This window comes from Pan paniscus, chromosome 11 (assembly GCF_029289425.2).
Source record: "Pan paniscus chromosome 11, NHGRI_mPanPan1-v2.0_pri, whole genome shotgun sequence".
NCBI lineage: Eukaryota > Metazoa > Chordata > Mammalia > Primates > Hominidae > Pan > Pan paniscus.
The window spans coordinates 28,624,861-28,637,755 of NC_073260.2; the positions used below are offsets into that span (position 1 = coordinate 28,624,861).

Here is a 12,895-nt window from a genome sequence, read left to right on the forward strand (position 1 = left end):
CCCTTTTTTGCACATCTCATATTTGGTCTGTCAGCAAATTATTTGGCTCTACTTTCAAATTACACATGGAAGAGAATCACTTCTCACGATCTTCACTACCACCACCTGGTCCATGCCATCATCTTCTCTTGCTGCATCATTGCAATACCTGTTTACTGTCTTCCTGATTTCATTGCTTCCCTTCATGCAATGCTCAAGAAAGCAGCCAGAGAAGATCTGAAAAAATGTGAGTTGTGTCATGTCATGTCTTGGCTGAAACTCTCCATTTCTTTCCCAACTTAGATTAAAAGCCAATGTTTTTAATAAGGCCTGACAGGACCTGCCTACCTCCCCCATTACCTCTCTGATCTCATCTTTGATAACTCTCCCCATCTTTCACTCTGCTTCAGCCACATTCATCTCCTTGCTATTCCTCAAACATGCCACATCTGCTCTTGCCACAGTACCTTTGCAAATGCTTCTCATTCTTTTTGGAATGTTCTTTCCCAAGATATCCACACTGTTATTCCCTTGCCTCTGCCAGGTCTTTATATAAATGTAATATTTTCACTGAAGTCTTCAAACTTTGTAGCTCACATTCCAACTTCTCTGCTTTAACATTTTAAAAAGTCTGTAGAACTTAATATCCAGCATCCCATATTTTTGTTTTTTTTTTATTATCTGTCTCCTCATATAGAGTGAATGTATGCTCTATGAGAGCACAGATTTTTTTTTTCTTCCTTTTTTAAAGATGGAATCTCACTCTGTCACCCAGGCTGTGGTGCAGTGGTGCAATCATCTTGGCTTACTGCAACCTCTGCCCCCCCCGGTGTAAGCGATTCTCATGCCTCAGCCTCCCGAGTAGCTAGGATTACAGGCCCACACCACCACACCCAGCTAATTTTTCTATTTTTAGTAGAGATGGGATTTCACCTTGTTCGCCAGGCTGGTGTCAAACTCCTGACCTCAAGTGATCTGCCTGCCTCGGCCTCCTAAAGTGCTGAGATTATAGGCATGAGCCACTGCTCCCAGCCGAGAGCACAGATTTTTGAAAAGTTTTATTAATTGCTGTGTAATTAATACAAACTAAATATTTGTAAAATTTGTGTTGAATTTATGAATCTGGGAATAAACTGGAACTCAACAATGAACAGAAAAGATACAAATCGCTGCTCATGACATTCTAGTTAGGGAAGAAAGAGGAGAAACAAAATAAGTAAAATATATAGACTTTTCAATATTGATAAATTTTGTGATGGAGAAGCAGTATTAATTTTTTACAATGGGGACATTTTAAACATTTTTATAAATAGTAAGGAGGCAGCAAAGACAGAGACAAATTGAAGTGATGAATTTAAAGAGGGATAATCCATTAAGCCATGAATGTCCTATAGGGTTGGGATAGACCAAGGTGAAGAAGCTAAATTTGAAAAGGAACTGAAACGTCTCACTGATCAAGGAGAAAAGGAAAAAGCATGAACAAGGGGAGAAAAACTTGGAAAGCCTCTGCTTTCTGATGAAATACATATCCTCACTTGTATTTTCATACCTAATAGCTTCACAATGTTAGGGTTGTCAAATTCTGCCATGAGGGCTGCCTCCCTCTGAAAGTCCGCTTGCATATCTGCCGAGGCTTCTTCTTTGAGCATCTTTACTGCCACCATAGTGAAAGGTTCATAGGGAAGTAAGCCTGGTGCCCTGAGAGATACATTTATTGAAAAAGAAACCAAAGATCATGGACATCATATCTTTATACCTACCCACATTTATACATATCCTCCCACTTCCCCTGTGTAAAAGGCTGGTTAAGTCTCATGCAGCCTTTCCCAGAGCCACAGAATCAAAGAAAGACAACATACTTAAAATCCTTGATGTCAACTAATAAAAATCACTGGTGTTATTTTCAACAATTTCAAACAATGAAGTTTGAAAGATGCATTATTTACACATTATAGGAATTCTGAAGTATACACCCCCAATAGGATTATCATTGCCATCCTAACCTTTTTTTTTTTTTTTTTTTTTTTTTTTGAGACAGAGTCTCACTCTGTCATCCAGGCTGGAGTGCAGTGGCATGATCTAGGCTCACTGCAAGCTCCACATACTGGGTTCACACCATTCTCCTGCCTCAGCCTCCTGAGTAGCTGGGTCTACAGGCACCCGCCACCACACCTGGCTAATTTTTTGTATTTTTAGTAGAGACAGGGTTTCACTGTGTTAGCCAGGATGGTCTCAATCTCCTGACCTCGTGATATGACCACCTTGGCCTCCCAAACTGCGGGGATTACAGGTGTGAGCCATCGCGCCCGGCCACATCCTAACCTTTTAATCTTTGTCCAGAATCTAAATTCCATGATGTAGGAACTATGGCTTACTCATCTTTGTACCCTCCATTGAGCCTAAAGTGGTGCCTTGCAAATTTTGGTTTCCAAGACATGTTTGTGTGAGATTTTCACTATTCATGTAACCTCTACGCCAGGGCCACCATGGGTGGAGATTAAGTTGTGTCTTGCCCAAGAGCACCAGGCCGAAGTGCCAGTTGGAGATTAAAACCAAATTCATATTCTCTGGCTCAGCTGTGTGTCTGTGGAGCCATATCCATGCAGCAGAAAGGGTATTTTATTCCAGTTCGCACAAAGGTGATACATAGGCTAATATTGGCCCTAATACATACTCCTTTCTTGAGCTCATTTTTTATAAATTTTTGCCTTTTTATTCCTTTTCTGTTTGTCATTTCATGAACATCTACTTAATATCTATACATTATATTATAATGTAAGGAGTTATTTAAAACAATGTAAGAAATTATGATTAAAAATATATGGTAAATTCTTTCCTGAAAAGGAAATATTATTGAACTATATTACTAATTTCTTATAATTTAAAAATCGTAGAAGTGAAGATACATTTACATCTCCAATAAATTACCTATTTTAAATGCAATAAAATATATTATCTCCATATAGGCTACTGTTTTCCAGCAAAGAGGGGAAATTAAGATTTGAAGTGTATTATGCAATACAAATAAGGTTAATGATGTAAAGAATTAACTAGTTTTTCTTTTCTTTTTTTTTTTTTTTTGAGACAGAGTCTTGCTCTGTCACCCAGGCTGGAGTGCAGTGGCGTGATCTTGGCTCACTGCAACCTCTGCCTTCCGGCTTCCAGCAATTCTTCTGCCTCAGACTCCCGAGTAGCTAGGACTACAGTTGTGCACCACCATGCCTGGCTCAATTTTGTATTTTTAGTAGAGATGGGGTTTCGCCATGTTGGCCAGGCTGGTCTTGAATTCCTGACTAAGGTGATCCTCCCGCCTCAGTCTCCCAAAGTGCTGGGATTACAGGCACGAGCCACCGCACCTGGCCAGAATTAACTAACTTGATAAAAACTATTTTATATAGTATATTATTACCATATAATACATATATAATATTGTATTAATACTATATAATACTGTATATTACACTGTGTGTATATATGTATGTGTGTGTGTATATATATACACACACAGTGTACATATATATGTACTATATCATTAGCTTGATATATATGTGTGTGTGTATATATATAAAGCTAATATTATATATATACCAAGCTAATAGTTTGGTAGCTTTTCAGACATAACATATTTCAGTGGAGTTTTTTTTCCATAGGTAACTTTACCTTGCTTGAAACACCCTTCCAAACGCTCCCTCTCCGATGTCTCTCACATATTCAATGTTATTCCTTGGATACTCCAGGCTGAGCAATTTGGGGTTCAGAAGGAGCGGCATCCTCTGGTACATGGGGTTGGGATGAAGTCTATCTAGTAAGAGCTCAGAAGGCAGTGTGGTGAGGGTTACTGCTGCTGATTCTCTGCAGGCAAGACAGGCAAGATCAGGAATGAGCTCAGAAGCAGGTTAGATCTTTGTACTTAGACTTAGATTCTAAGAAATATGGCATTTAAGAGTAATGAAAACAAGTTATACTAAGGCAGCCAAAGATCCTTCGTTTTGAGAGCAATAAAATATTTTGTTTGGTCTAGAGTCAAAAGGCACATTTTCTCAGAAATGTTTAGCTCTCCAAGCCAGCAATGGCAACAGGCCTGAGAGAGAAGACAAGGAGCAGGAATAGCCATTTTCCTCCAAATTATTGTTTAGATTTTACCTTTTGTGAAACAGTAACCCTAGGGCATTTGATTTGATCCTATGCCAAAAAGTCATTGACATTTGTAAAGATCATGATGGGGGTGCTTAATTTTAAAGCAGGGCTACGGATATATTTAGAGAGTTGCAGTGTCATATATATTCCTCACGTCATACCAACTCCATAAAACACAAGGCTTTAAAATATTACTACACGTGGTTAGCTGAAACTAGAATCTCACCTTTTCTTATTTTTCCATTGTTTTCTTCTTCGGCAGCAATAGAGAGTAGTTATGGTAAGAAGCACAAATATTGCAAAGCTGGACATGATGGAGATTATTACAGTCATGGAGTATGTAGGTGAGACAGAGAAGGAAGAAGAGGAGGAGGAAGGCAGATTTGGAATGTCCACACTTGGCTTTGAGGACGTCATTGGTGGGAATGCTGTAAGTAAAGAATAATTATTTCATTCATTCTCAAACCTTTAAGAAGCAATTTTTTGTATTTAAGCAATCAGTAAACTAAATTTCATGATAAGAATATATTTATGTATCAGGTTCTCCCTGGTTATATATTTATAAAGTTCAGTAAGGTCTAGTTGTAAGTAAATCCAGCTTATAGAATAATAGAATTTTAAAGATGAGACTCAGAGAGAGGAAATAGGTTTTTTTTTTCTGAGATAAATGTAGATCTTGGGCTGGTGCCATTTATACTGAATCATATTATCTATGACCTGACATAAATCATGGAAATTATCAAATAAAATATTTTCACATAATTACACTTGACATCAGGATTGTCTAGAGCTGAGCTTTTATATACATTTACTGTCAGTTTACAAACAGAAGAAAAATCATGAAAGAAGATGAAAAATGAAAATATTAGGAGACAAATGAGAAGTTAATTCATCTAAAAACTGAACTCCTGTCAAACTTCAATTTAAAAGTCCGATGTGATATGTATAAAGTAAAATCAGCATTACTGTTGGAAACCAAAAGATGCCATACTCATACCACTATTTGTAGAGTACAAAGTCCATTGTATATGTATTAAAAGAACCTTATTAATCACATTTAAATCCTCTTAACAGATTGAGTAAAGACAAAAACAGGGATACAGAGTATTTAAAAATAATCAGCAACAATGTTTTAATAGCTAAGAATGACCTTTGTACCCAAAAATAGAGAATAAACCTTCCTTTCAAATATTTGTGGATTAATCTCAATAAATTTTAAAAGCAGAAATTATGCATATCTACTTAATGGCCAAAGTGCAATTAATAATAGATTAAATAAAATCCAATGGGACATTTTTAAAAAGAAAAAAATCAATGACTTTTTGATCAAAAACTAGAGAGTAACTATAGTTATAGATTAGACACAAGCCTCTTAATAGTGTGTATTTTATTTAGCCAAAGTTGTGCTCAAAGATAAAGTCATAGTGTTATCTCCTTCCACTAGATAAAAAAGAATGAAAGTAAATGAACTGAACATTTAACCCAAGACTTTGGGTAAGAAACAATAACTACAGAAAACAAAAGATAATAGGTAATAAAGTAACAGCCATACACAAGCAGAAATTAATAAGTTAGAATACACGTAACACAAATGATAAAATTAAAAGATCAATAGTTGGTTTTATAAATATTCATATAGTAGTCTAATCAATGGAATTTTAATTAAAGAGAAAAGTTACAAACAGAAAATTAGAAATGATAAAAAAGTTATAACAGATTCAAAGTTAATTAAAATAATATGTAATTATATATTTCACACCTTAAGGAAAATGATAGGAACATATTAATCACCAAATTCGAAGCATTAGAAAATATAAATATTACCATAGGCAGGAAACTAGATTTTTAAGTCATCACATTATAAAAGACATTCTTTTAGTCTTGAAAGAGATAAAATTTCCATATTTATAATATGTTCCAGTAAGAGAAAATTCTTTCAAATTATTTTAGAAATTATTATAATACTAATATCACAACCTGGCAATGTTAGCACAGAAGAAAAGAGCATACATAGATTATACAACCTAAGTTTAGAAGATCCTAAATGAAATAGTAGCAACTGACTACATCATAGTCAGAGAATAATGATTTAATAGAAGGGGACATATTAATATAACATATTACAAAGTCAAAATAAAACCTTTATGGCAGTAGATGCCTAAAGCATTTGAAATAGGACACTTGCAAAATTGGAGGTTACAAGAGACGCTCATGTATGACTTCTTAGTCATACATGAAGTGGACCCAGTGATTATGCCCTGAGTACCAATGGCTAAGCAAGTGATTTTGAAGCCTGCGGATGCCAGGCCTGGTCACCACTGTGACTCAGGCAGGCACCTGGAACTGGAAGAACATCAACACAGCAATAAAACATCTGTGCAAGATCAGTGACAGCATGCCTCATCCAGCACCACAGGAGTGGTGGACTCAACAGACTGGCCAGGTTCCTCTCTGACTGACTTGAAAGCTAGTCTGATTCTCTTTGGACTGAGTTATCCCAAGTTTTCTTGATCTAAGATGGGTGGGTGGTGGTGGTAGGGGGTGGCTTAAATTGACGAGCTTTGCTTTCTGCTAATAATAAAGTTGGAACAATTATTAAAAGATAGGGAGAAATAACTATTTTTGTATTTGGAGTTTACAGAGCATCTCACACCATATATAACATGTGAGGGAATATAATGTAATTAGTAAAGTTGGTAGTGTAATTTCACTGGTAAATATAAGGTTAGTTTTTCTAAAAAGAATCAGAAAGTAGAATTTACTGTCATGTTAAAAGAAAAATCTATGATGATTTAGTGAGTTTTTTTTTAAATGCAAGAAATGACATAGTTGGAACAATAATTTTGCTTTATGGATTTAAATGTTTCTTTCCTTCAAGATAGTTTTGTTTTGTTATTCCTTGATGACTGCTTCTGATTTGATCTGATCTTCCCTTGAACTACACCAATGATCTCTTTGGGTCTAAAGGATCACTTTGAATCGTCATTCTTTTTCCTTTTTATCTTTTCTCTCACCAATTTTCTGTCTTGATTCTTTTCCTCTGAACACTACGGGAGTTTATAGACTCATTCATCCATATGTAAATGCATTCACTAAATCAATAGTGATTGTTAGGTATCCAGAACACTGTGGTGAACATGAGAAGTCTTTGCTTGTCATGAGACACAAGTGAATAAATGGAGAAATAAAACAAAATATAAGAAGCATTATAGGAGTAGTAAGAACATGATGCTTGTGAGTCTCATTCAGGGCTGGCACTAACTCAGGTTTAGACATACTGAGAAGGTTTTCTAGAGTGAGTAACTGTAAGTTAAACATAAATGGTGAGTAGCCAGTAACCAATTGAAGGTTATGATGATCTGAGTCTTTGTGTCTCTCCCCCAAATTCATGTGTTGAAATGAATAAGGGTAGAGTCCTGATGAATGGAATTAATGCCCTTATAAAAGAGGTCCAAGAAAGCTCCCTCGCCCGTTCTGCCATGTGAGGACACAGGGAGAAGACAGCTATGTCTATGAGTAATGGGTCCTCACCAGATACCAAATCTGCTGGCACCTTGATCTTGGACTTCTTGGACTCCAGAACTGTGAGAAATAAATTTCTGTGTATAAGCCACCCAGTCTGTGGCATTTTGTTATAGCAACCTGAACAGACTAAGGAAAAGGTGTGGGCCGGGAGCAGTAGCTCACGCCTGTAATCCCAGCACTTTGGGAGGCCAAGGCGGGTGAATCACGAGGTGAGGAGATCGAAACCATCCTGGCTAACACGGTGAAACCCCATCTCTACTAAAAATACAAAAAATTAGCTGGGCATGGTGGTGGGCGCCTGTAGTCCCAGCTACTCGGGAGGCTGAGGCAAGAGGATGGCGTGAACCCGGGAGGCAGAGCTTGCAGTGAACCAAGATTGTGCCACTGCACTCCAGCCTGGGCGACAGAGTGAGACTCCGTCTCAAACACACACACACACACACACACACACACACACACACACACACACACACACACACACAAATGTGTGTGTGGGATGGGGGAATTAAGAGAGTAGAATGGAGTCAGGGTAGAGAGATAGTATTCTATAAAGAAGTAATAGCATATACCAAGATCTGAACTAAGCAGATGTGATGCCTTTCTAAAAGTGCACCTAGAAATTTCATTGTTGGAGCTGGGGAGTATCTATAGGTAAAGATGCAGATATCAGGTTTAGTGATAAAAGTCCTTGTATACCAATTTAAGTAATTTGGACTATGCCCTGCAGCAAATGGAGGGTCTTATAGGAGTGTTTTATGAGGTGGAATAGCATGATCAACTTTTTGCATTAGAAAGGTCTGTCTACCATCCTGATTTCAACAGGATAAAGATTCCCATCATAGCTTATCTCAAGCTCCCAACATGAAGCCCTATCATGGAGTTGGAAAAAGATGTTCAATAGCACATGATTAAACAGAATTTTTATCATACAGATATCACGGATAAAGGGAAAAATCAAAAAGTTTCTGCCTAGATAGAAAGAATAAATTACTTACAGGAAAAAAATAAACAAATTCACACCAGACTACCTGCTTCCAACACTAGAAGCTAGAAAAGCGTGAAATCACATCTAGAAACCACCCAAAGAAATGTCACTCAGGAGTTCCATACCCAGTTAATACACTTTTCAACTACCCAAATAAAAGAAAACAATTTGATAACATACAAGGCTTCAGGGATTCTGTCTCCCAAGACACTTTCCCTTCTAAGGAAATACATGAGGAGACTCTTAATAACAATTGAATCAGAAAATGACTTCAGGATACATGTAAATGGGCTGTGATGGGTGGAGTCTTGTCTAATTCGCTAGGTAAGACTCAATACTGAGAATCACTCTGCAAAGAGAAACCTAAGAGTACCAGGGGAGGTAAGGAAGAAGATCCAAGCAGTCTGAGGATCTCCTGGAGATTCTGAAAGTCCCATGGGGTGGGCAGAAATGAAGAATAAATAGAGCACTGCAATGTGTAGAAAGAATTGGTGTCTGACTTTCACTTAGCAGTGGAGAAAACATAACCAGCAACAAGTAAAGAAAAGGAAAAAGAAGAAGCAAAAACGTAAAGTGAATAGAAAATGTACAGTTAAGATAGTAGGGATAAAATAGAGTATATCAGTTGTGATATAAAATATGAACAGGCTAAATCCTCCTATTAATAGAAAATGGCTATCTGATTGGAGTAAACCCAGGTATATGTTGTTTATAAGAAAAGAAAAATAAAAGAGGAACAAAGAGGTGCTAGGTTAACATAAATACAAGGAAAAAATTACCATTATTAATACTAGAAATTTAAAGCTAAAAGCACTAAAACAAGACGAGAGTGACATTTTACATTGGTAAAGAGCTTCATATAAAAAGAAAAGTGTCTTGGATCACTATGCCTCATAGAACATAGTAACTAAACATGTAAAGTACAAATTATTATAAATGCTAGAAGACTGTAATAAAAATAATTATGAATTGGATCGGTCTAGTAGAAAATTTATTAGAAAATCAAGGAAATCAGTAAACCCATATGTGTATAGAAGGGCTATTAATGTCATGAGATTATTAAACAGCTAGCATGAGTTTAATCTATACTCATAAAAGAACAAGGCCTTATCACAGAAAATACGGTTGCATTGCAATTCTGATCAGATCATGTTCTGTGCTTTGTGTTCAGTTCTGGATATTCTCAAGCTTGTGTGCAGCCAGTAAAAAGTAAACATGGAGGTGAGGATTTTGGAAGTCAGTTGCGAAAGAAAAAGTTAAAAATTGGAGATATTTAATGTGAAGAAGAGAAGACTACAGAGAGATTGAGTGCCTGTCTCCAAATATTTTAAGGACTATCATACAGATTATAAATAAATCAAAGAAATAGAGTGAAGATCAGTTGTTGACAGTTCTAGAGAACCAGAATTTAGTTCTACATAGCTAAATTGTTGAAATAATTAATGTATTCTACAAAGGAATTGAGAAATAAATTCAGGAGGGAAAATGGAATGTTTCTGTCAGAGATGCTCTAGAAAAGATTCTTTCATTGTGGGAGACTTTAGATTAAATAACTGTTAAAGTTACTTTAAACTCCAATTTTCTAAGAACTTGTAACTTTAATATTACCACAAAAATTACCCAAACCACATTTCAAATTATGAAATAATTCATGAGTTTTACACAGACAGACACACACACACACACACACACACACACACGCTTCATGATTTCATTCGTGGGCAAAATAGTAGCTGATCATTATGGAAAAATGGTCTGGGACACAAAGCATGTATTCATTTAAATGTTAACAAAAAGTCAAATCCTCAAGTGGCCTGGGTGATTTAAAATTGTGAACAATAAAATTTTTATCAATTGGAGCTTCTTAAGAATAATCAATTATAACAAATGTGAAAAGGTAGTGGAATTTATTCAAGAATGAATCAGTTAAACAATCAGTTAAGCTTTATTACACATGAGGTCTTGGAATTTTTTAAGAAACATTAGTAATAACAGAAATGCATCAGGTATAACATTCTGGCTCTGAAGACAGAGCCAGAATCAGATAGATTCCAGTTCAAATTCTGGCTTATCACCTTACTAGATGGGTAAAATTGGACACATTGCTTAATCTCTCTTTCTCATGTTGGGTTGTAAGTAAAATGGAGGACGTTCATAGTACTTAATTTTGTAGAACTATTGGGAGTATTAAGAGAGATAATGTATGTATCACACTAGTCAGTTTGGATTTGGGCACATTCATTGGGTCCTTTATTCTCCATGTATATGTATAGAAAGAGCAAAGATGGAAGGAAAAAGAGAATTCAAGAGAAAAGTAATTATTTCAATGATTAAGACAAATTAACCTTTTCTCCACAGAAGCTCTGAAATAGAAGACAGATTCACTGCTGAGTGTTTCTGTAATAAAGTATGTGAAGTCTCACGGAAGAGAGGAATAGTGTAATCCTTGCTTACAAATAATGTAAATAGCACAAAGGCATTGCCTGCTCAAAAAGATGTTTCACTTCAGCCAAAGAAATTATAAAAAAGAAAAACTACTGAAATTCTAGTCCCTGTGCTCAAGGAAGAAGAAAATAATGCAAAAATAAACAAATGATTAACAGCTCTTTTGTGAGCCCTCCAAATGAGCTGGTGATATTCTTTAGAGTTTACTCAGAAATCAAGACACTCTTTGGAAAATACTTAAGGTCTTTACACACCCCTATAAAATATGGGACACTGACTAATAAGGATGTTTTCTTTGCTCCACTATTGACCTGCTAAAGCCAACTCTTTTAATAATAATTGCCTTAACTCAAGGAGCATACTTTCAGACATTCCCTGCCCTACTTGCAGTTTAAATGGTTAGTTCATGACATTAGGAGCTCATTTTCTTACATGTATCAAAGATTTCATAAAGCTGTTTTTTAAAAGACTAGAAAATTTATTATTGTAGCTAGTTTGTGCTGCTCAAAATTCCTTTATAATTAGTGTGAAAGGCAGAAATGTGGATGCTTTTTTGTGTATTGTTCCTGTCTAATTTAAGATGAATGGTCTGGTCCTTCCACACAGCAAACCCTCAATGAATGTTTGAATGGATGAGTGAGCAAACAATCGATGGATAACAAAGAGCACAGTAATCAATTCAAAGTCCAATCAAAGTAAACTCTGGCTGCTCATATAACAAAGAATTGAAATTTTTTTTTATTCCTTCGATTTGGGAATAACAATTTGACAGGCTACCAGAATAATAGATTTTTAAGGTTTCCATAACTCTTCTTGTTTAATAACTCTGAGTAATTCAACTAGGACCAGTAGCATTCTTGCTTTTCATACTTTTAAGTGTTGGTCCTTTAAGCAAGCTGGTAAAATCAAGTCCTGGCACCTAGTCAAAGGCAGAGGAGATTAGGGCTGGAATATGTATTACAGGAAGTAAGTGTGATTTAAGCCTTAGAACGCTGAGACCAGAGGAAGTTAGTTGACATGAAAAGCTTTTCTAATTTCATCCTGAGGATTTCTGCATTCTGACAGGTTAAAGCACTATCTGATACAAGTGATTTTGTACGACATCCCTTTTCAAGCAACCTTCTTGAATTCTTTCCCAGAGATTTTTGTGATGACCTTTTTAAAGCCATTTGATTTGATCCTATAAACTTTATACTGGAAATCAGCTGTCTTAAAAAAATGCCTAACTTCCAAAAGAGGGATCTATTGTCACAAATGAAGATCACGAATTGGCTCAATGAAGAAATAAATGTTGGGTTTCATCTATACATAATTAGATTATACTGAATCAAGAATATAAAATCAAAAGGTGACATTTTAAATTTGGCTTACTTATAGACATATAAGAAATAAATCAGACTAATAACCTTGAGGTGGGAGATAGCATTTGTATGACTCACTAAATATGGTACTCTCTACGGTCTAATTAAAAGTTATAAACTGAGACCTTCCATGATTTTCCCTCGTGTTATACCCTGGATGAGTATGGTGAGAAGACTTTGAGAGCGGCTGTACATTCTGTTCTGGGCATCAGGAAATATAAGTGTAAACACACATGCATGAATCCAATTACATACACATAAGGTTTCAAGGGCACAAACACAATTACTTACTTTTTAGGTTTTCTTTGTTATAATCTGAAGGGGAAAGGATAAAAATTTGTTTTAAGTGAGCATCCAGATATCTCACATATTCTGTGAGAGAGTGAGTGCTAAGAAATGCAAGTTCTCTCTCAGCTTTTTAATATACAACTGGAAAACATTCTTTGCATTCGAATGTGAAAGA

General features: G+C 35.9%; 1 protein-coding gene across 1 annotated transcript in view; it reads right to left on the minus strand.

The window, feature by feature from the left end:
• The window catches only part of MUSK (muscle associated receptor tyrosine kinase), a 137,969-nt gene that overhangs the window by 15,829 nt on the left and 109,245 nt on the right, over window positions 1-12,895 (minus strand). The window contains exons 11-13 of the mRNA XM_034967957.3: window positions 4,343-4,544; window positions 3,640-3,831; window positions 1,529-1,677 (exon numbers count right to left, since the gene is read on the minus strand). Coding sequence (XP_034823848.1) covers window positions 1,529-1,677; window positions 3,640-3,831; window positions 4,343-4,544 — 543 coding nt within the window. The remainder of the gene's footprint in view (window positions 1-1,528; window positions 1,678-3,639; window positions 3,832-4,342; window positions 4,545-12,895) is intronic.